Source organism: Callospermophilus lateralis, chromosome 10 (genome assembly GCF_048772815.1).
Source record: "Callospermophilus lateralis isolate mCalLat2 chromosome 10, mCalLat2.hap1, whole genome shotgun sequence".
Lineage (NCBI taxonomy): Eukaryota > Metazoa > Chordata > Mammalia > Rodentia > Sciuridae > Callospermophilus > Callospermophilus lateralis.
This window is the reverse complement of record NC_135314.1, coordinates 1,004,554-1,025,950: the sequence shown is the minus strand read 5'-3', so window position 1 is coordinate 1,025,950 and position 21,397 is coordinate 1,004,554. Positions and strand designations below refer to the sequence as shown.

The 21,397-nt window shown below is 61.1% G+C and overlaps 1 protein-coding gene across 3 annotated transcripts; it reads right to left on the bottom strand.

Moving 5' to 3' along the window:
* Nucleotides 1-512: 512 nt before the first annotated feature.
* Slc19a1 (solute carrier family 19 member 1) lies at nucleotides 513-20,842 on the bottom strand. Of its 3 annotated transcripts, XR_013092481.2 has the most exons (7): nucleotides 20,193-20,233; nucleotides 15,026-15,261; nucleotides 12,479-13,244; nucleotides 12,035-12,227; nucleotides 9,420-9,561; nucleotides 1,221-1,597; nucleotides 513-909 (listed from the first exon to the last, which is right to left on the bottom strand). XR_013092481.2 is itself a non-coding variant. In XM_076868077.2 (6 exons), the coding sequence occupies exons 2-6, from the start codon at nucleotides 15,212-15,214 to the stop codon at nucleotides 1,331-1,333; spliced, it is 1,557 nt and encodes a 518-aa protein (XP_076724192.2). In that variant the 5' UTR covers nucleotides 15,215-15,261; nucleotides 20,782-20,842; the 3' UTR covers nucleotides 513-1,330. The 3 variants fall into 3 exon arrangements, 2 of the variants coding, with proteins under 2 accessions (XP_076724192.2, XP_076724191.2); XM_076868077.2 differs by lacking the exon at nucleotides 20,193-20,233 and adding an exon at nucleotides 20,782-20,842 and having other exon boundaries at nucleotides 513-1,597; XM_076868076.2 differs by having other exon boundaries at nucleotides 513-1,597.
* Nucleotides 20,843-21,397: the final 555 nt, after the last annotated feature.

Below are 21,397 nucleotides of genomic sequence, written 5' to 3'. Positions count from 1 at the left end.
CACACACTGCGGGCACCCTTGCTGGTGGGGCCCCCTGGCAGCCAGCAGTGCCCAGGCTGACCTCAAAACCATGCCTCAGGTCTGTGTGGACTCAAGGGAGGCTAGCCTGTGCCCCGAAACACTGTCCCTGCCCTGGCAGCCGGCGGGGCGCCCAGGAGCGACAGAGAAACTCCAGTGCTCACAGCCTGTGTGGCCAAGTGCAGCAGCGAGCTACAGGCCGGGGATCCTTTGTGGGTGCCCACGGAGCCTACGTTGCTGCAGTGGCCCAGCACAGGGCAACAGGGTGTCACGCTCTGTCCCCTCCACAGCCTGGCCTGTGGCACAGGGCTGCCCTTCCTGTGTGGATTTGCCTGGGCCCACTGCCCTCAACACTCTCAGCTCGGGCCTGGCTGCCCTCACGTGCCACCTCCTGGACCCTGCATCCCCCAAGGTGCCCACTTAACCTGTTGGCCTTGGTGGGTCCCTGGCTGCCAGGGCCTGGGGTCAGCACCCTCACACTCAGGTTCCAGGTTTATTTGGGTAAAGTGTTCACAAAAGACCCTCCTGTCACAGAGGGACACACAACCGGCTCGGACCCAGAGGCCACTGGCACGCAGACCTCCCCAGGAAGGCAGACCCCTCGGGAAGGCCCTGCTGCTCCCCACAAGCCCAGCTCACATCAAGGTTGCCTGTCCATAGTCCTCTCTGGCTGTCCAAAGCCTATGACCAGCTCCCAGCCGCCCTTATCTCAGTCACTCCGGGAACAGAGGAAAGAACTGAAGGCTCTGGGCTGAAGCCTTGGCGGGAAGGACTGGCTCTGAGGGCCGCCAGCCACCACTCCATCTGACGGGTTTTCTGTCACACCCGAGACCAGCTTCTGGCACGCGACAGAGAAGCCAAACGGTTCCTCATTTACACAGATGCAAGCACCTAGGTAGGACGTCGGGAAGTGTCACAGTGAATGAGAGCCCAGCCCTGGGGACACAGCATCTGCCTCTAGCCTCCCCAGGGGGTGCAGGCAGGGAGGCTGGAAGGCCCCGGGGACCCCACCACGGGCCCCTCAGCAAGCAAGCCCAGCCCAGTCCAGTCGCCCGAGGTGTGGGCCACATCCAGGCAGCTGCCCTGAGTGTCCCTGGCTGCCACCAGAGTGTGAAGCAGGGCCGAGGGGTGGGGGTCCGAGGCCGCCAGTGCTAAGGCCCGAGGAGGCACCCCCCAGCCAGGCACTGCAAGGGGGCACCCACACAAGGCCCGCCCTCCGCGAGCGGGAGTCTGACGGTGCTGGGGCTCGTTGGCCCGTCAGGCCGGGCTGTCAGGACAGAGTGTGGAACCTGCTGGGGGAGGTCAGGCCATGTCAGGCCTTGGCCGCAGGCCCCAAGGTCCCCAGGCCATCTTCTGCGCTGTCCTCCAGGGGCAGTGGTGGGGCCGAGGGCTGAAGGCCGCCCAGGCCCTGTTCCACACTCGGCAGCCGCACAGGCTTCTCCTCCGAGGGGCTCCTCAGCTCCTGTGCCAGGGGCAGGGGCTGGTGGCGGTCCCGCTGGCAGTGCCGCAGGCCGTCCAGCCCGGCTCCCAAGAAGAAGACGACAGACAGCACCAGGAAGTACACACAGTAGACGAGGAACTAGGGCAGAGAGGGTGGGTGAGGGTGCAGGCCCCGCAGCCCCGTCGGGGCGCCTGCTCCTGGCTTCCCAGCCCGCCAGGGCTGCTCCAGAACCCACACTCGGGCTGGAGCAGGTCACAGGATGCCCACTGCCCACTGGTGAGTCCTGAGAGGGCTCCTGCCACCTCTCCCCAGGGAGCCCTGGTGCGTGTCCTGCCCACGCGTGGCCTCCACGGGCTGCTCCCCAGGCTCTGGTGCTGGGGGCTGAGTTCCAGAGCTGCCCTGAGACCTGGGAAAACACCTGCGACGCAGGCTTCCCCCAGCAGAGCCAGTCCAGGGTGTCCAGGGCAGCAGGAGGCCTGCTGCTCCCTCTGCATGCCCCGGCTCCAGCTCAGAGGCAGGAGTTGCACAGCAACAACTGGGTAGAGCCAGGCCAGCTGCAGAAGTATCTCCCCTCGTCCCTGGGACACGAGGGAGGGCCCAGACCCTGGCAAGGTCCTGGGGTCTAGAAGGCAGAGGGCTCTCAGCACCAGCAGGTGGGGCTCCAGCGCCCTCTGGGGCGGGCACTATCAAGAGTCGGTGAGAACTCGGCTCCCAAGAGGTCACCTCTCCCTGTCCCTGTCCCCAAACCCCAGGACTCCTCGGACCTCAGAGCAGGTAGGTGGACGGGTGGGGAAGGAGCCCACCACCAGGCCTCCGCCACGTGATGGCAGGCCGCGGGGTGTGTCTCTGCCTCACGTATCTGGAACTGTAGGAGCAGCAACCTAGAGATGCTGACGATGGGGAGAGAAGGCCCGAAGGCCAGGAGGGGCGGCCAGCCACAGGGGGACTCCCCAAGAGCCTCTGCTCCTGCCCAGCCCACCTGCCCCACGAGGTTAAGGAGGGCCCCAGAGTGAGTGTGACAACCCCAGGAGTCGGCAGTGGCCACACAGGGTCTGGACTCACCCCAGCGGGGGGTGAGAGGCACCCATGCCCCTCTACACTGGGGGGCATCAGAGACCCCGAGGAGAGGACGCCGCCCCCAGGGCTTCAAGGGACTATGGGGAGCAGGGGCTCCCAGCACCAGGCAGTGGGGGGGGCCCTGGTGTCACAGGGCCTGGCTGTGCCAGCGGCCAACCCCACCGCTTCTGCGGGAGCTGCCATGGAGCCAGGCCCCACTGCCAGCACTCAGCCACCAGGCCTCCCGCCCACGCAGGCCACTGGAGGCCAACCCAGACGGCGGTGCTGCAAGGTCTGCGACGGCCTTCCAAGCAGACACCGCGAACAGCCTCATGGGCACCCAGACACGCACTGGAGACCAACAGAGAAGCAGATGGCCTGACAGAGCAGGAGGAGAGGCCACAGGACCAGAAGAGAAACCAGGACAGACTCAGATGACCAGCAGGCCTCTCCCAGACCGTGGCAGAAGGCGTCTAAACAGACAGGGGAAGACAGAAGGGAGGAGAGACAGCAGGCAGGACAGAGTGGACCACCGCAGGGCGCAGCGGGCCTCGGGCTGTGGACAAGCGCACCATGAGCAGGGAGGCCCAACACCAAGGCTTCCCCTGCCACAACGTGACACCAGCAACCAACAAAGCCACCAAACACACTCCCAGAGATAAAGGTCCAAGTTCTAAAAAATGTGCAAGTAACACATCAGAAGTCTCAAAAAGAAAAGAGAAGCTGAAAGCAGTAAAAGGGGAGAATGAACACTGGGATGCTGGACTTGATCCCTAATGGGTAAAGTACTACGTGAAATACAAATGGCCCCAACACGCCAAGCCCAGGGCAGAGACTGCACAGACGGATTAGAACAGGACTCAACTACCTGCTGTCTGCGATAAATCCACTCAGGTAGCTTAGAGGGCAGGCCAGTGAGGGGAGAGCCTGCCTCATGCCCGCGCTGGCTGGGAGCAGGGGGCTGGCCTAGGACAGGCTGACGTCAGAGGCAGGGGACACAGACGTAGCGATGGAAAGTGCAGTCGCAGGCCCTGCCACGTGCATGTGCAGCACACTAGAGAGCCACAAACACGGGAGAAACGGAGGAGGGCAAGCAGAGCCACAGTGATCCTGGAGAGTTCTGCAGCCCCCTCACCAACAGCAGAAGGAGGTCCCCAAGGACGGAGAAGCCCACACATCAGCTGGGAAGGCATGCAGGTCCATTCTTCTCAAAGACAGCACAGCTCACATCAGCACAGACAAAGTTCTGCTCAACAGGTTCAGAACGTCTCAGATCACAGAGTGTGTGTTCTCGGACCAACGCAGAATAAGGAAGAACTAACAACAGAAAGACGACACTGGAACTAAGAGACACTGTGAAATGCTCGTTAGTCAAAGAGGAGGCCTCCAAAACCTAAGAAAGAATAAGTCTAAAGCAACCAGAAAAGGAGAAAGGGACTCAGCAGGATGGCAGGGTGCACAGGGGACACACCTTCACAGATCTGCAGACCCTCAGGAAAGGAGAAAGGGACTCAGCAGGACTGCAGGGTGCACATGGACACCCCACACCTTCACAGATCTGCAGACCCTCAGGATAGGAGAAAGGGACTCAGCAGGATGGCAGGGAGCACATGGACACCCCACACCTTCACAGATCTGCAGACCCTCAGGATAGGAGAAAGGGACTCAGCAGGACGGCAGGGAGCACAGTGGACACACACCACACCTTCACAGATCTGCAGACCCTCAGGAAAGGAGAAAGGGACTCAGCAGGACGGCAGGGAGCACATGGACACCCCACACCTTCACAGATCTGCAGACCCTCAGGATAGGAGAAAGGGACTCAGCAGGATGGCAGGGTGCACAGTGGACACACACCACACCTTCACAGATCTGCAGACCCTCAGGATAGGAGAAAGGGACTCAGCAGGACGGCAGGGTGCACATGGACACCCCACACCTTCACAGATCTACGGACCCCCAGGAAAGGAGAAAGGGACTCAGCAGGATGGCAGGGAGCACATGGACACCCCACACCTTCACAGATCTGCAGACCCTCAGGATAGGAGAAAGGGACTCAGCAGGACGGCAGGGTGCACAGGGGACACACCTTCACAGATCTACGGACCCTCAGGAAAGGAGAAAGGGACTCAGCAGGACGGCAGGGAGCACATGGACACCCCACACCTTCACAGATCTGCAGACCCTCAGGATAGGAGAAAGGGACTCAGCAGGACGGCAGGGTGCACAGGGGACACCCCACACCTTCACAGATCTGCAGACCCTCAGGATAGGAGAAAGGGACTCAGCAGGACGGCAGGGTGCACAGGGGACACCCCACACCTTCACAGATCTGCAGACCCTCAGGATAGGAGAAAGGGACTCAGCAGGACGGCAGGGTGCACATGGACACCCCACACCTTCACAGATCTGCAGACCCTCAGGATAGGAGAAAGGGACTCAGCAGGACGGCAGGGAGCACATGGACACCCCACACCTTCACAGATCTGCAGACCCTCAGGATAGGAGAAAGGGACTCAGCAGGACGGCAGGGTGCACATGGACACCCTACACCTTCACAGATCTGCAGACCCTCAGGATAGGAGAAAGGGACTCAGCAGGACGGCAGGGTGCACAGGGGACACACCTTCACAGATCTACGGACCCTCAGGAAAGGAGAAAGGGACTCAGCAGGACGGCAGGGAGCACATGGACACCCCACACCTTCACAGATCTGCAGACCCTCAGGATAGGAGAAAGGGACTCAGCAGGACGGCAGGGTGCACAGGGGACACCCCACACCTTCACAGATCTGCAGACCCTCAGGATAGGAGAAAGGGACTCAGCAGGACGGCAGGGAGCACATGGACACCCCACACCTTCACAGATCTGCAGACCCTCAGGATAGGAGAAAGGGACTCAGCAGGACGGCAGGGTGCACATGGACACCCCACACCTTCACAGATCTGCAGACCCTCAGGAAAGGAGAAAGGGACTCAGCAGGACGGCAGGGTGCACAGGGGACACACCTTCACAGATCTACGGACCCTCAGGAAAGGAGAAAGGCACTCAGCAGGACGGCAGGGTGCACAGGGGACACCCCACACCTTCACAGATCTGCAGACCCTCAGGATAGGAGAAAGGGACTCAGCAGGACGGCAGGGTGCACAGGGGACACCCCACACCTTCACAGATCTGCAGACCCTCAGGATAGGAGAAAGGGACTCAGCAGGACGGCAGGGTGCACATGGACACCCCACACCTTCACAGATCTGCAGACCCTCAGGATAGGAGAAAGGGACTCAGCAGGACGGCAGGGAGCACATGGACACCCCACACCTTCACAGATCTGCAGACCCTCAGGATAGGAGAAAGGGACTCAGCAGGACGGCAGGGTGCACATGGACACCCTACACCTTCACAGATCTGCAGACCCTCAGGATAGGAGAAAGGGACTCAGCAGGACGGCAGGGTGCACAGGGGACACACCTTCACAGATCTACGGACCCTCAGGAAAGGAGAAAGGGACTCAGCAGGACGGCAGGGAGCACATGGACACCCCACACCTTCACAGATCTGCAGACCCTCAGGATAGGAGAAAGGGACTCAGCAGGACGGCAGGGTGCACAGGGGACACCCCACACCTTCACAGATCTGCAGACCCTCAGGATAGGAGAAAGGGACTCAGCAGGACGGCAGGGAGCACATGGACACCCCACACCTTCACAGATCTGCAGACCCTCAGGATAGGAGAAAGGGACTCAGCAGGACGGCAGGGTGCACATGGACACCCCACACCTTCACAGATCTGCAGACCCTCAGGAAAGGAGAAAGGGACTCAGCAGGACGGCAGGGTGCACAGGGGACACACCTTCACAGATCTACGGACCCTCAGGAAAGGAGAAAGGCACTCAGCAGGACGGCAGGGTGCACAGGGGACACCCCACACCTTCACAGATCTGCAGACCCTCAGGATAGGAGAAAGGGACTCAGCAGGACGGCAGGGTGCACAGGGGACACCCCACACCTTCACAGATCTGCAGACCCTCAGGATAGGAGAAAGGGACTCAGCAGGACGGCAGGGTGCACAGGGGACACCCCACACCTTCACAGATCTGCAGACCCTCAGGATAGGAGAAAGGGACTCAGCAGGACGGCAGGGTGCACAGGGGACACCCCACACCTTCACAGATCTGCAGACCCTCAGGAAAGGAGAAAGGGACTCAGCAGGATGGCAGGGAGCACATGGACACCCCACACCTTCACAGATCTGCAGACCCTCAGGACAGGAGAAAGGGATTCAGCAGGACGGCAGGGTGCACATGGACACCCCACACCTTCACAGATCTGCAGACCCTCAGGATAGGAGAAAGGGACTCAGCAGGACGGCAGGGTGCACAGGGGACACACCTTCACAGATCTACGGACCCTCAGGAAAGAAGAAAGGGACTCAGCAGGACGGCAGGGTGCACAGGGGACACCCCACACCTTCACAGATCTGCAGACCCTCAGGAAAGGAGAAAGGGACTCAGCAGGACGGCAGGGTGCACAGGGGACACCCCACACCTTCACAGATCTGCAGACCCTCAGGATAGGAGAAAGGGACTCAGCAGGACGGCAGGGTGCACATGGACACCCCACACCTTCACAGATCTGCAGACCCTCAGGAAAGGAGAAAGGCACTCAGCAGGACGGCAGGGTGCACAGGGGACACCCCACACCTTCACAGATCTGCAGACCCTCAGGAAAGGAGAAAGGGACTCAGCAGGACGGCAGGGTGCACAGGGGACACCCCACACCTTCACAGATCTGCAGACCCTCAGGAAAGGAGAAAGGCACTCAGCAGGACGGCAGGGTGCACAGGGGACACCCCACACCTTCACAGATCTGCAGACCCTCAGGAAAGGAGAAAGGGACTCAGCAGGACGGCAGGGTGCACAGGGGACACCCCACACCTTCACAGATCTGCAGACCCTCAGGAAAGGAGAAAGGGACTCAGCAGGACAGCAGGGTGCACAGGGGACACCCCACACCTTCACAGATCTGCGGACCCTCAGGAAAGGAGAAAGGGACTCAGCAGGACGGCAGGGTGCACAGGGGACACACCTTCACAGATCTACGGACCCTCAGGAAAGGAGAAAGGGACTCAGCAGGACGGCAGGGAGCACAGGGGACACACCACACCTTCACAGATCTGCAGACCCTCAGGAAAGGAGAAAGGGACTCAGCAGGACGGCAGGGAGCACAGTGGACACACACCACACCTTCACAGATCTACGGACCCTCAGGAAAGGAGAAAGGGACTCAGCAGGACGGCAGGGTGCACAGGGGACACCCCACACCTTCACAGATCTGCAGACCCTCAGGAAAGGAGAAAGGGACTCAGCAGGACGGCAGGGTGCACAGGGGACACCCCACACCTTCACAGATCTGCAGACCCTCAGGAAAGGAGAAAGGGACTCAGCAGGACGGCAGGGTGCACAGGGGACACACCTTCACAGGTCTACGGACCCTCAGGAACGTGACTCACTGTTATGACTGAACTGTGTCCCTTCTTTCCAAATTCACAGCTGAAAGCCAGACCCTGAAGCCTCCACCTGACAAAGGGCTTTGAGAGGCGACTCAGGCCAAAGGAGGCCGTGAGGGTGGTCCTGGTCCAGTACGACTGCGGCCCTTAGGAGACGACAGACACCATGGACACCCACACAGATAAAAGGCCACATGAGGTCACAGTGAGAAGGCACCAGGCCAAGGGGAGAGGCCTCTGAGGACAGCTGGACTTCCAACCTCCAAAACTGAGAAAATACATTTCTCCTCTTTAAGACAAGAGCCCCAATACAGTAACGGAGACAGTGAATGTCAAATATTGGGCTGGCACTGAGGCTCCCAGTAGAGCGCTTGCCTAGCACATGAGAACACCACATTAAAATAAACAAAATAAAGGGACTGAATTCAAGTACAACCAAAAAAATAAATATTTAAAAAAACGTTAGATACAGTTTCATTTACAATTGTGCCCCTCAACATGAAAAAGTTAAAGTATAAATTTAACTTGTTCAGCACTTAATACTTGAATGTTATAAACTAAGATGGTTAAAGAAATCAAAGATTATTAAATAGATGGAGAGGCTTACCATGTTCATGGACAGAAAGACAATAAATGTCAACTTTCCCCAAACTGATGTTTGCTAATAAAATCCCAAAAAGAATTTTTGTAAAGCAGTACTCTAAAACGTACACAGAAATACAAAGAGCTATAATAGTAGGAAAATTCTTTTAAAAAGATAAAATTGGAGAAATCAGTCTGACCAATTTCAAAACCTACAATTAAGCCCTGTCACCAAGACAGTGTGGTGTTGGTGGAAAGTCAGCACACAGCTCAGGATGGAATAGAGATCTAGAGAAGGACTTCTGCAAAGGCGTAAAAGCACTTCACGGAGGAAGGTCAGGTCTCAACAAACCACGCTGAGCAGAGGACCCACCCGGGCCGCGGCGTGAACCCTGGCCTATCTCACACCTGGGCACAATTTCACCCTCAGGGCACCACAGGCTCATGTACGACTATAAGCCCATCCAGAGGACGTTGGGGAAGTTAGGGCTAAATAAGACCCTTCAGACTCAGCCCACAGTAGAGCTACAGAAGGGAAACTGACGGGCCAGCCTCCCGTGGCCCAGCACCTCCCACCCAGGCACCAGGGAGGGGAAAGAAGAGGCCTCCGAGGGGCCACCCCAGCAACTCGCTCACCCTCAGCAGGGCACAGCGGCTCTCTGGAGAAGTGAGCCCCAGCCCACCTTTCTCCGTCCTGGCAGGAGCATGACCCACCCTCTGCACACCCCAGGCAGTGGGCCTGCGGGCACCAGGAGGCTCTCCCAAGACCCCACCATGGCTCCCCTCCCCAAAAGCACCCTGTGAAATGGGGTTCACCTGGCAGCGCACTGAGAGGCCCAGGCCCCGCTTGTCAGACACGATGAGTGTGATGGTGGTCTTGAGAATGGTGGCGAGGAACGTGTTGACCCCGAAGACCAGGGCACAGAGCTCTTTGGACAGAGAGGATGCGATCTGAAAACTGGGCAGAAGGGCAGGTCAGACAAGCCGGAGGACGGGAAGCAAGAGCAGGGCTGAAGTGGGACCCCGGGGAGGGTCCAGAGGAGCTCCAGATGCAGCGTGGTGGGGGGAGGGAATGTGGCTCCCAGACACAACCCCACCCACGTCGGCTACCAAAAGCCTGCCCGGCCTGCCCACAGGCCCTGCCCCACAAAGCCCCGTCCCAGATGCCTGTTCCCAGTGCCCCCCACCTCTGCCCCTGGCCCTGTCACAGACACAGGACCACCCAAGACGCACAGGGTTGCTCTCAGTCTGTCCCTAGGTGCACAGTGAGGCTCAACGGGTACAGTCTATGGTACCCTCTAGCCCTGCCCACAGCCACCCAGACAGCTCCCAGGAGCACAGCACCCCCCAGCCCCACCCTCCTTCAGGCACAGGCCCACCCACCAGCAGCCAGCAGCCAGGCAGACCCAGCTCGGGCGCACACCCAGCTCAGAAGCAGAGTGCAGGCCCCTCACGGCCACAGAGCGCCACACCCTCGACTTAGTAGGACGGGCACCAAGAAGCACAAGTGCAGGTGCAGGAAGATCCTGTAGAACCTGGGACAACGCGCTCGGGAGGTCCCCCCGAGAACAGGGGGCGGGGGACGTGCCCAGTGGAGGTCTCTCTGGAAGACAGCAGGGAATCAGGAAAGGAGTCAGGGAGAGCGGGAGACGAGGAGCAGTGAGGTCCTCCAGGCCTCTGGTGCCCCAAAGAAAGGGACGTCCGAGTGCAGTTCTGATGGAGTCCCTAGAGCACGTGACTTGCAAGACAGAGCTGGACCACAGTGTTCTAGAATCCACTCAAATAGAAATGCCTAAGAACCTCTGAAAAAGAGTGACCAAGAGCTGACGGACAGGGGACGCTGGGGTCAGGAAGAGAACCCACAGCACCTGGCAGAGGAGAACTGTGCACAGGAGCTGCAGCCTGAGAGCAGGTGGGGCTGCAGGTCAGCTGGGGAGCTGCCCAAGCCAGGGAGAGCACCCCACCACAGTGGAGCCAAGCAGAGGGCGTTGGAGATACAAAATGGGCGCAGGAGGCTGAGGCAGGAGGACCCCAAGTTCAAAGCCAACCTGGGCAACTCAGCGAGGCTCTAAGCAACCTGTCTCAAAAAATAAAAAAAGGCTGGGGATGTGGGTCAGAGATTCAGCACCTCTGGGTCCAATTCCCGGTACCAAAAAGTAAGCAAATTAACGTTAAAAAATATATAAGTAAAAATAAAGTTAAGAAAGGCCTGCGGGTCAGAGGCTCATGGTTGGGGTACACCAGGACCAGCAGGCAGACAGGCTGCAGAGTTTCTCAACGTTTACCGGAACCCCCTTGCAGGCCCTCACCTGGCCTTCCCCGTGCAGGCCACCATCCCCCGTGCAGGCCGCCACCTGTGAGCCACCATCAGAATGTGGAAGGAAAAGTGCAGACAGGAAGCCAGCTCGGCACTGTGGCCACAAGAAGCAGGGGAACTGACCTCACAGTCACCTGGTCTGGCTGTTCCAGGAGTGACCTGCACAGGGCCCAGGGAAAAGCCTGTGTGGCTCTGCAGCACCTGTGCCCACGGCGACGTCTGCTCCTCCCATGTGCTTCCCACCCTGTCTGGCGCCCGCGTAGTGGGCCCCACACCCCTCATGACTAGCCAAACATGCCTGATAGCCTGGGATGGCCACACCAGCCTAGTGCCTTTGTCAAAGTGGACAGGCAGCAGAGGTGAGTCCCACCTCAGAAACACTGTGGGCCTCCACAGGCTGGGGGCAGGCCGAGAGGGCCTCCTAGGGAGAAGGCAGACAAGGCAGACTGGGACACGGGAGACATGGGGGGCAGGCGTGGGGACAGCGGCCACAGACCAGGGAGGTCTGCAACCCAGAGTGTGGTCAGGATGGGACAGAAAGGACCCCGGGCTTGAGCCCCACTTCCAGCACCAAGAGAGCAGCATTCCAGGTGCAGAGGGCAGGGAGTTGAGGTGCAGCCACATCCCACAGGTGGGGCAAGGCGGCTCAGCGCTCCCAGGGCAGGGGCGTGTGTGCTGACGGGGTATGGGGGCCCACGGCCCTAGTGGGGAGGGAGGCAGGGCAGCCCTGGGAAGGGTGGGCGGGGGAGTGGGAGGCCAAGGGAGGCAGCACCTGCGTGGACAGTGTGAGCAAGAGCACGTGACTGCATGGTGTGTGGTAAGTGTGGGTATGTTACACACCTGGTGTATACACAGAAAGTGCCTGGCATGGAGCGTGGGCCCTCTCAGCTGGTGGTAGTGCCCAGGCAGCTTCAGAGCAGAGCCCAGAGGGTCTGGGCGAGGGGCAGTGCAGGGGTCCCGGGGGGCCGGCAGGTTGGGGCAGGGAGCCAGAGGGATGTGGTGGACCAGCGACCTGTGAACAAGGCCAGTCTTCCACAGGCCGGCCCTTCTGCCCATGTGCACACCTGCTGCTGCTGCAGAGCCTCCTGCTAGTCCCTCCCCTGGGCCCACTCACGTGGCGATGGGCACAAGGAACTGGTAGGTGCCGCGGAAGAGCACAAAAGTTGCGTAGCAGAGCCAGATGTCCTTGGTGCTGGTCATGAGAAAGACCAGCCCGGCCTGCACGGCCAGGATGCTCGCAATGACCACCTTCGACCACAGAGCCCAGCGGATATTCACAAAGCCCGCGGCAAAGGATGTGATGGCACCTGGGAACAGGAGATGTCACCGTCACACTAGGGCCGGGTAGAGCAAAGGGAGGCCAGGGAGGGGGCTGGGTATGGGCTGTGCAGCTTGCACTGGGGGCAGGGAAGCAGGCCAATGGTGGGAGCCAGCTGGGCTGGAGGTGGGAGTGCTGGTCATGCCGAGGGCCAGGCCCGAGAAGGGGGGCTCGGGGTGGTGTTGGGTGGGAGTGCTGGTCATGGCCCGGTGAAGGCTTGGAGGACAGGGCTGAACGTACCCAGGAGTGTGGAGGCAGCGTCTGCGGCGCCGTTGTAGACGCGCGTGCTGCCGGCAATGGTGAGCACCTCGTTCCACAGGACGTGTACGTAGTAGACTATCAGGTAGTAGCCAGCAGAGTTGGAGACCCACCAAAGGGACCAGAGGCGCAGCTGTGGGCGCCGCGCACTGCCCACCAGCTCCCACAGCATGTGCGCCAAGAAGGAGTCCCTGCAGGCACCCAGAGCACGCCCCGGCTTCCTGCGCACAGGCTGGTCAGGGGCCGGGTGCATCTGGTCCAGCTCGCTGGGTGAGGCTCCACGTGCAGACGCACTGCGGTTGAAGAAGAGGCTGCGCTTGGGACGCCTCAGGAAGAGGGCGAGGACCAGGCTGAAGGTGAGGAAGGCCAGGGTGATGTAGTTGAGCATGGAGAAGGACATCTGGCCCACGGTGACCAGCAGCTGGCCCAGCACAGAGCTGATGAAGACGCCCAGCAGCACCGCAGTCCTCGAGTAGCTGGCCATGCGCTGGTAGCGGGCAGGGCGCACCAGGGAGAAGATGTAGGAGGAGTAGGCGATGCGGGCGGCCATGGTGATGCTGTAGCAGACCTCCATGAGCTGCATGTGCAGCACAGAGTGGCCCAGCAGCAGCAGCAGCCACACGCACACGTAGCTCAGGCCCTGCAGCAGCAGCACGGGCTTGTAGCGCAGGTAGTCGGTGAGCAAGAAGACCGGGACCAGCACCACCAGGTAGGAGTAGGACAGCACCGGAATGACCTCGTTGGTCACCTGTGGACAGGGAGCAGCCGCTGTGAGGAACACTGGCCACTCTGCTAAGTGCACAGGGGTGGCTAAGCAGGGGCCCACAGCCGCAGTCCTCCCTGCTGACCACTTCCTGCGGCAATGGCTGCCTTGCCACCATGAGTCAAATGCCCACATGGCTCCCTGCGGAGTGCCCTGTCCAGGCATGCCAGGGGGACCTGGGTCTGGAGAGCCTGTAGCCCAAGAAACTGCCAACCACAGGCAATCAGAAGAGGCAGCAGCCGTCCACAGGAAGTGGCCATCACCACTGAAAACGACCCCTTACATCCTAGGTAGTGGTAATCTGGACTGACTTCTTTTTCCTGGACTCAGAATTTGGTTTCACCTTAAATACAACATGAAAAACAGCACTGTGGGCAGTAGGTACCACCTGAGCCACCTCAGCCCTTCCAGAGGGCAGGGCAGGACAAAGGAGGCCAGCGGGTGGGTTACCAGGATCTGGGGGACGAGCCACCTCAGCCCTTCCAGAGGGCAGGGCAGGACCCAGGAGGCCAGCGGGTGGGTTACCAGGATCTGGGGGACGAGCCACCTCAGCCCTTCCAGAGGGCAGGGCAGGACCCAGGAGGCCGCGGCACACTGCAGGAGGCACGTCCAGCCAAGCAGCTGGGAACGCCACCCAGGGAACCTCCAGGGCGCTCCCCTAGGGTCCCGGAATGTTCCCTATACCCCGACCTGAGGAGTCTGACAGATTCTCACCCCAAGCAGAAGCTCCTCCCCCACGGAGAAGCCCTGGAGAAACGGTCTGTGGCTCAACTACAGGCGAGACCCCAGCAGGACCGGCCCCGAATCCACACAGATGAATGTCCCCCGTCAGATGGACAGGAGGCAGGCTCCAAAAGAGGTGTCATTAGACACCACTTATGTGAACTTGTGGATCCAGGCCCAGCAAGCACTGGCCTGCTCAGTCCCTGCAGCCGGAGGGGCTGAGACCAGAGGACTGGCCTATGGGGCCAGAGGGCAAAGCCTGAGACCACAGTCCCCAGGACTCCAAGGCCTACTGGGACGGTGTGACCTCTGCAGTCTACTTTCTCATCAGTGTGGAATGTGAGAGGGCGGGAAGGCAGGACCAGTAAACATCCCTGCGACGGTTTCCATCTTACTATAAAGGGTGCTTCACACACAGGCTTGTTCCTATCCATGATGACGGCGGACTGCAGCCCCGGGTCGAGAGCAGAGAAGCCTCTGGCCAATCGGTGAGCGTGCGGGGTGAGGGCCATCCTCCACGCTCCTTCTCTCTGACCACACTCTACACAGCACACCGTGCAAACTCAAGGAGGAGATGACCCCAGCACTGGGCCACGCAGGGCCCTGGGCTGCATGTCTGCACATAAGCCCATTACAGGGTTTCAGTGGACCCCGTGTGCCCCTAGCCAAGCAAAAGGAAATTCCTTTGACAATCTCTAGGCAGATACCTGCTGGCTCCTGGCTGGAGGCAGGTGCCCGCCTGGCTGGACACGGGCTCCACCAGGATGGTAGATGAGGGGCCTGGCGGGGTGGGGGCAGCACCTTAGACCTGTGCTTCATCTCTTAGAACCCAAGACCCTTCTAACTAGCCTGAAGAATGTGTCCAAGCAGGGCCCCTCCCTCTGACAGTGCCTACTGTGGGGAGTGTGGGGTCCAGTATCCAGCCCAGAGCCCTCGGGCCCCTGTGTTGTGCTCACTTACCTTCTCCAGCCTCAGCTGCCCATGCATCAAGAGACCCCCTGCCCACCTGTGAAACATGGCCCCTGCAGCCCACACCCACGTGCCTGCTCCCGGGTGAAGTTCTTGTCGGGCCCCAGGAGGTAGGGTGTGATGAAGCTCTCCCCAGGCCGCATCTGGGCCATGAAGCCGTAGAAGCAGAGGTACAACACCAGGCATCGCCACGAGTGGGGCTCAGGGCCGGGTCCAGGCTCCTCGGATGCCTCCTTCTCCGCCACCTGGCCAGAGGGCACCATGCTGCCCAGGCCCACACTCAACCCTGGTAGGGCCTGGAGTGACACACCTGGAAAGAAGAACGGAGTCAGGCAGCTGGCGAGAGCCTGCGGCACCCTCCTCCCCAGGGCTCCTCCTCCCAGGCTCAGCCAGGGTCCAAGGCCCCACCACACGGCCCGGACAGCCAACCTGAGGACCGACCACCTGGGCCATCAGGGCAGCATACCTCCCGAAGTCTCCCAGACAGACAGCCGCTCCAGCCACAGGGGACTGCTGGAGGTTAATTAAACCAAGCAAACAAATGCACTTAGTTAACAGATCAGAGACGTCTAAGATTCAGGGTCTGGGGGCACACTAGATTCATTTTCAGTGCCTGGCAATGTGTGTGGTCATGGCTACTGGGCTGGACATGCCTCCCCTACCCACAGGTCTCAGGGGACAGGTCTTAGGGACAGCTGGCTCTGGCGCTGGCCCTGGCAGTGACTACTGCACAAGTGTCCCACAAAAGCTGCTGCTCAAGTGGCATCCAAGGCGGCCAGAGAGGAACAGCTCTGCTAGGACACCAGGCACGCACAGGGCCATCCCACAGGCGGTCAGCAGGGGTGGCTGGGGGCACAGGCCGGAACCCCTGGATGGTCCCCCACAACCAGGGGGCCCTACTGTGGAATGCGGTGGGTAGGCGCTGCAGCAGGGGAGGAGGCTGTGGAGAAGCAGGCACCCTGCAGGGGCAGGGGCAGCCGTGGGCAAACCAGGCAGAAGAAGGGACGGAGACAGACCCAAGGCCTGGACTTGCACTCAGGGGCCCCAGTGTCCTAGAGAAGCAGCCAGAAGCTGACATCCCAGACAACAGGCACCCAGGTCCAGCTGCAGGGGGCCCATCCAGCCTGCTGTTCCCAGAGGCCGGCCTTGCAGCACAGCCCGGGCACTTTGACGGGGAAACAGGGCACCTGTGAGGACTCTGCTCAGCAGTCTTCACCTTCCAGATGCTGTCCAGGACAACGGCTCTACCCACTGCTGAGGGCAGAACAGGCACTAACAGGGCCGGAGCCACCCCCACACCTCCACGTGCCAGGTGCTGCAGGCTTCCCAAATGGCTAAGGAGGCTCCGGCCAGCTGCCCCTGTGACCGCAGCTCCAGTCTGCTGGGGACCTCCCTCCTGGAGGATGGCGTGGGGGATCCTGTGCAGAGGTGGCCCCGTGGCTGAGGCAGGGGCAGAGGCAGAGGCACAGGGAGGCAGGCGGGACTGGCCGTGCTGACCACCCACTCCTTCTGCTTGGACTCAGGCGGGTGGATGACTCTGCCCCTCCCACAGCCTGCCTGGGTGGGTACAGTGTCTGCAGAGTTCTCCAGAGGGTCTCAGCTCAGGGAGAATCCCGAGGGGTGAAGAAAGCTCCAGAGATGTGGCACCAGCTTGGAGGGCCCGATTCCTGGCACTTGGACCCTGGGACCTGGGACACCTCTTAGCTGAAGACACCTCTGACCCTCCTTTACATGACAGAGGCCCAGGAAAGTGAGGTGACTTGCAGGGACCCACTCTGGGGCTCCCCTACCCCACGGCCCTTGTCAAGACCATCCGAGATTCTGCCCTCTAAGTCCCAATGAGCTCCTTTCTGTGGCGAGGGGGAAGGCAGATTAACCCCTAAGAGGCAGGGGCCGGTGGCCTGTTTTGGGGGGCTGCCAGGGCGGGAGGGCAGGGGCCAAGCAGCTGCGAGGATTCCAGAGAGTTCTATGGGGGGGTGGGGGATGATGAGAACCAGCAGTGGCCCCGGAAGTTACAGGGCCTGGGACAGGATCCACATTCTCAAAGGGCCAGAGGAAAAACAAGCAGCCAGGCAGGGCTGACAGCAGGACACAACTACCCAGGAGAACCCAGCCCAGCCCCGGCTTCAGCTGAACAAACGCTGAGGTCCACTCTCTTGGCCTCACTCTTCCCAACCTCCCGGAGAGCTTTGGAAACAGCTGAGAAGGGGTGGGAGCCGGGAAGGCCCAGCCCTCAGGAGGCAGCTCCGTTCCTCACTGGGTGTCCACTGGGGATCGGGGTCACACTCCTTTTACTTCCCAAACCCTGGAGGGACGTGAGGCGTCCCCAAAGCTGATGTCAATGCAGAAGTATTGGGAGACGAGATGACTGATCGTAAGAGCTGTGACCTCTTGATCCATCCTAGTCTGAATGGACCTCCCAGGTGGTCACTGAAGGCAGGTGGGCAGGGCTGGAGGAGAGGGTCATTGGGGGCTGCCCTGGAAGGGTACCTCTTCTCTGTGGCCCCTTCCCCACCCCTGCTTCCTGCCTCACCTTGGGCCCACCACAGACCGACCTCTGAACTGTGAGCCAAAATAAACTTTTCCTCCTAAGTCGTTCCTGTCGGGTGTTTGGGTCAGTGTGACACAAAGCTGACGTCTTGAGCTACGATGAGAGCTCACCAGGGACCCGCCCCTCAGGTCCATCTAAACCCTGGTGCAGCCGAGGACACCCTGCAACATGTCCCACAGGGGAGCCAGAACAGGCCGCCCACCACACCCAGAGAGTACAGTCTCAGGACTGCTGTGTCTGCTGCTGTAAGCTCCTGTAAGCTCTGCCCCTCCCTTCCAGTCCCCTCCCTGCCATCTGGGGACACTTCTGCAGCACAGTGGGGGGCTCTGAAATCTTGTAAGGAGAATCAGGAGGCTGACAGGGCCCTGCACCATCTTTGTTCTTGGAGTACATAACTGCTAAAGGGCCAGCATGTCCCCATTGGTGGGGCTTTGTGGCATGCGCACATTTCCAGGTTCCCATCTACAGCCCAGCCCCTGGTTGGCATCACCCCTGCATGGCACTGCGCTTCCACCTGAACTTCCACCACTGCTCAGCAGAGAAGCCCAGCCGACCCAGGACCAACTTCCTGGTAGGTGCACACGGGAAGGCCAGGCAGGCTCCCTTCCTGCTTCCTGAGCCCTTGCGGGAGTCCTAGGATGCTCCCAGACTCCAGAAGACCTTCACTCCCACCAGCTCTCCTGGCAGAGGCAGCAAGAGCAAGGCATGGTAAGGAGAAGAGAAGCAGCTGCAACCCAGGACCCACAGGCGCCACCTTTCTACTTTAGACTCGTTCCTTAGAGTGTTCTCAACCTTCCCTCCTTCAACACAGGCTCTCCCCAGCTCTACAGCCCTGGACCACCCTCCCTGAGCCAGAGCTCGTGCTGCAAGGGTACTGATGGAACACAAAGAGTGGGGGCGCACCCACGCACACCTCCAAAACCTTCCAGAATCGGTGCTGGGGCTGCCAACTCCAGCACCTACTGGGCCAGCGGACAGCATGACTAAGAGGCAGGCTGGGACAGAAAACTGGCCAGGGGAGGGGCTCAGCCCTGCCCCAGAAGCAAGGGCTGTCACACAGGAACAGGGGTCAAAAGTCCAGGTCCATACTTGAAATACACTTTTAACACTGGCCCCTGATGGACAATGTTGAGCTCCACAAGTCCAAACACTTGTTTACCTGCTCAGTCTTTCGCAACCCAGGGCAGGGCACCCTCAAGCCCTGTTAGTCAGCGGCCAGGACAAGAGGCCAGGACAGCCCTCCCCAGGCCAACCCCTGAGTAGGACTGAGGCAGGCCAAGGTCTCATCAATGAGGCTGGGCCCCCACAGCCCATTTTCCCTGCCAGTCCACTCCAACTCCACCAGAGGCCATTCAACCTCCCACACAGTCAGCTAACAGGCCAACTAGGTCCTCTGGCCTCCACAGCTGAGCCCCAGACACCTCTTCCCCACACAGGCTTGGAGCCACCTGCCAGAGGAGAGCAGGGAGCCCACGAGGCAGGGACAGTCTCAGAAACAGCACGGGAGCTTGTGGCAAGCAGGTGGCACGGCTGGGTTCAGAGACAATCCAAGAAGTCCTCCCCCAGCAGAGTGACATCCTTCCTGAGTAGGACTGGCCTCTGACTGTGGCTGACATGCCACACAGGCAAGCATGGTTTCTCAGCTGCCCACACAGACAACCAAACATCTGGACGACAGGCCTCTGAAGCACCCAGGCGGCTTTACTGGGCCGGAGGGTCCTGCATTCTGCTGGGTCCATCTGGGCTCCGGGGGGGCAGGCAGAGGAGCAGGGAAAGACCACACTCCTCACCAGGGTGGAGCAGCAGGCACCGTGGAGGACTTTATCCTCTCTTCACGGTGCAGTGCTGAGAAACAGCTTCTTGTAGATACCTTCTGGACTCCAGGGCAGTTGACTGGTATCCTGGGACCAGGACGACTGGATGGCCAGAAATTCCCTGAAGACATAGCATGTACCTGGGCCACCCGCCAGCCTCCCCAGGAGCTTCCCATGGAGACCGGGACAGGACCCTGGGAAGCCTTCCTGTTACGGACATGTTGGAGGACCTCTCGGGAGAGGCTCTCAGGCCCTGTCCGACGGGAGACACCTCCTATTCCTGCCAGAACATGCCAGGAGCCGCTCCAAGGGGAAGTTGTTTGACCCTATCTACAACCTCCAGGCGCGACTACAAAAGGCCTGGAGGCGCGCCAGGGAGCTTACTGGGCCAGAGGACCGGGCGGCAGACTCCCGCCAGACGGAGCACTTGCACAGGTGCAGAGGCACGCGCATCAAGGCGGGTCCATGCGTTTCTCCTGGCCCCGGGAGAGGACGGAGAGGAGGAGTGGCGCTCAGCCCTCACCAGACAGACTGGCGCGAAGTTACCAGAGGGTTCGGACACCATGGGCGCCCCGCATGCACGCAGCCCACAGCACCTGGACCTTGGCGCCAAAACACTGAGACCCCACTCCACACCCTTCACGCCCCGGGCGACCCTTGACATCCCGCAGACCCTGGTCTGCAGCCCTCATCCAGGTTCTCCAGGTATTTCGCAGATCCTGGCCCGCTCCCGCACTCACGCTGGCACCCCGCAGACCCAGGCCCGCCCCCGCACTCAACCAGGGACCTCTGGCACCCCACGCGCTCACCCCACGGACCCCAGCCCTTCCCCAGACCCAGCCCGCGCCCCCGGCAGCGCGCCCCGCAGGCGGGTACCTGGGCTGGGCAGCAGCGGCGCTCCGGGTCCCGCGCACGAGGACGCGCGGACTACAGTTCCTACAATGCCGCGCGCGGGCGCGGGACGGCGGGGGGGCGTGACCAGCACTTGGCCCCGCCCCAGGGCGGGGCCAGTGCAGCGCCGCGCAGCCGCAGGAGCCTCTCCTGGAGTGGGCCGGCGCCCACGCCCAGGGCACGCCCACAGACAGCCCACGCGCCCGCAGGCTGTGCGCACGCGCTCTCCGGATGTCGCCACTCGTCAGCGTCGGGGTCACGCGGCTCCTGGTGCAGCCGCGCCCCCGCTGCGCGTCCCCAACTGCCCTGTGTCTCCGCATCTCCTTCTCGGCCCGGCCGCCCCCCACCTCCTCCACTTCGGGCCCTCGCCCCCTCGGCCCGCCCCTGTGCCTCGGCGCTATCCCAGTCTCTGCCCTGCGCCCCCTGCCCCACCTCGCCCTTTCCGTGTACTCCCCCCACCTCTTCCGCGCGACCCTCTGCCCTTCGCCCACCAGCCTCCGCGCCCCCACGTCCTGCCGCAGTCCCCGACCACCCGCCGGAGCCTGCTCCTGGAGCCCGCTCCTGGAGCCCCTACCCGCCGGCGCCTGGCCTTGGTCGCTGCGACGTCTTGGACCTGCCTGGACAGACCCGAGCGTCGCTCCCCGCCCCCTCCCCTACCGCGGCCGCTGAGCCTTGGGGACCGAAGCCCCTCCCCGGGCCCGCCCCTGGACCTGGCCGCACCTTGAGGACCGAAGCCCTTCCGCGGGCCTGCTCCTGGCCTCTGTCTACACCCGGGAACAAAAGGTTCTTGCCCGCTTTCTTTCAGGCACCTTTAGAAACGTTCGCTCCCTGTCGGTCCGAAAGCCCAGTCCAGGGGCGAGAGCTCTGGCCAGCGGCGCTCTGCGGGCTCAAGTTGCTCTGCGGGCTCAAGCTGCACTGCAGGTACCAGCCTGAGACGCGAGGCCCCAGGCATCGGTGCGGCCCAAGACCCCATTCCACCTTCAGGCTCATCTTGAACCTGCAAGGATTTGTTAACAGGGCCAGGGAGCTGAGATGGGAGGGTCCATGGGCTGCCGCGGCCGGCTCCCATAAAGTTGGGGCTGCAAGATGCCCAGGCAGGGGGCACTGGCAGCCATCCCTTTCAGGGCCCTGGGTTTGGCTGAACGCCCAGTGCTTGTGCCCATCAGTGGGAAAGCAAGGCGGAAAGGCAG

What these genes read in the sequence shown, in the direction of transcription:
- Slc19a1 (XM_076868077.2), bottom strand. Translation starts at nt 15,214, where the DNA reads ATGGTGCCCTCTGGCCAGGTGGCGGAGAAGGAGGCATCCGAGGAGCCT. An exon ending in CGCTGCCTCCACACTCCTGG is followed by an intron (nt 12,228 to 12,478) that starts GTACGTTCAGCC and finishes TCCTGTTCCCAG; the next exon opens with GTGCCATCACATCCTTTGCC. An exon ending in GCCTCTCAGTGCGCTGCCAG is followed by an intron (nt 1,598 to 9,419) that starts GTGAACCCCATT and finishes TCTCTGCCCTAG; the next exon opens with TTCCTCGTCTACTGTGTGTA.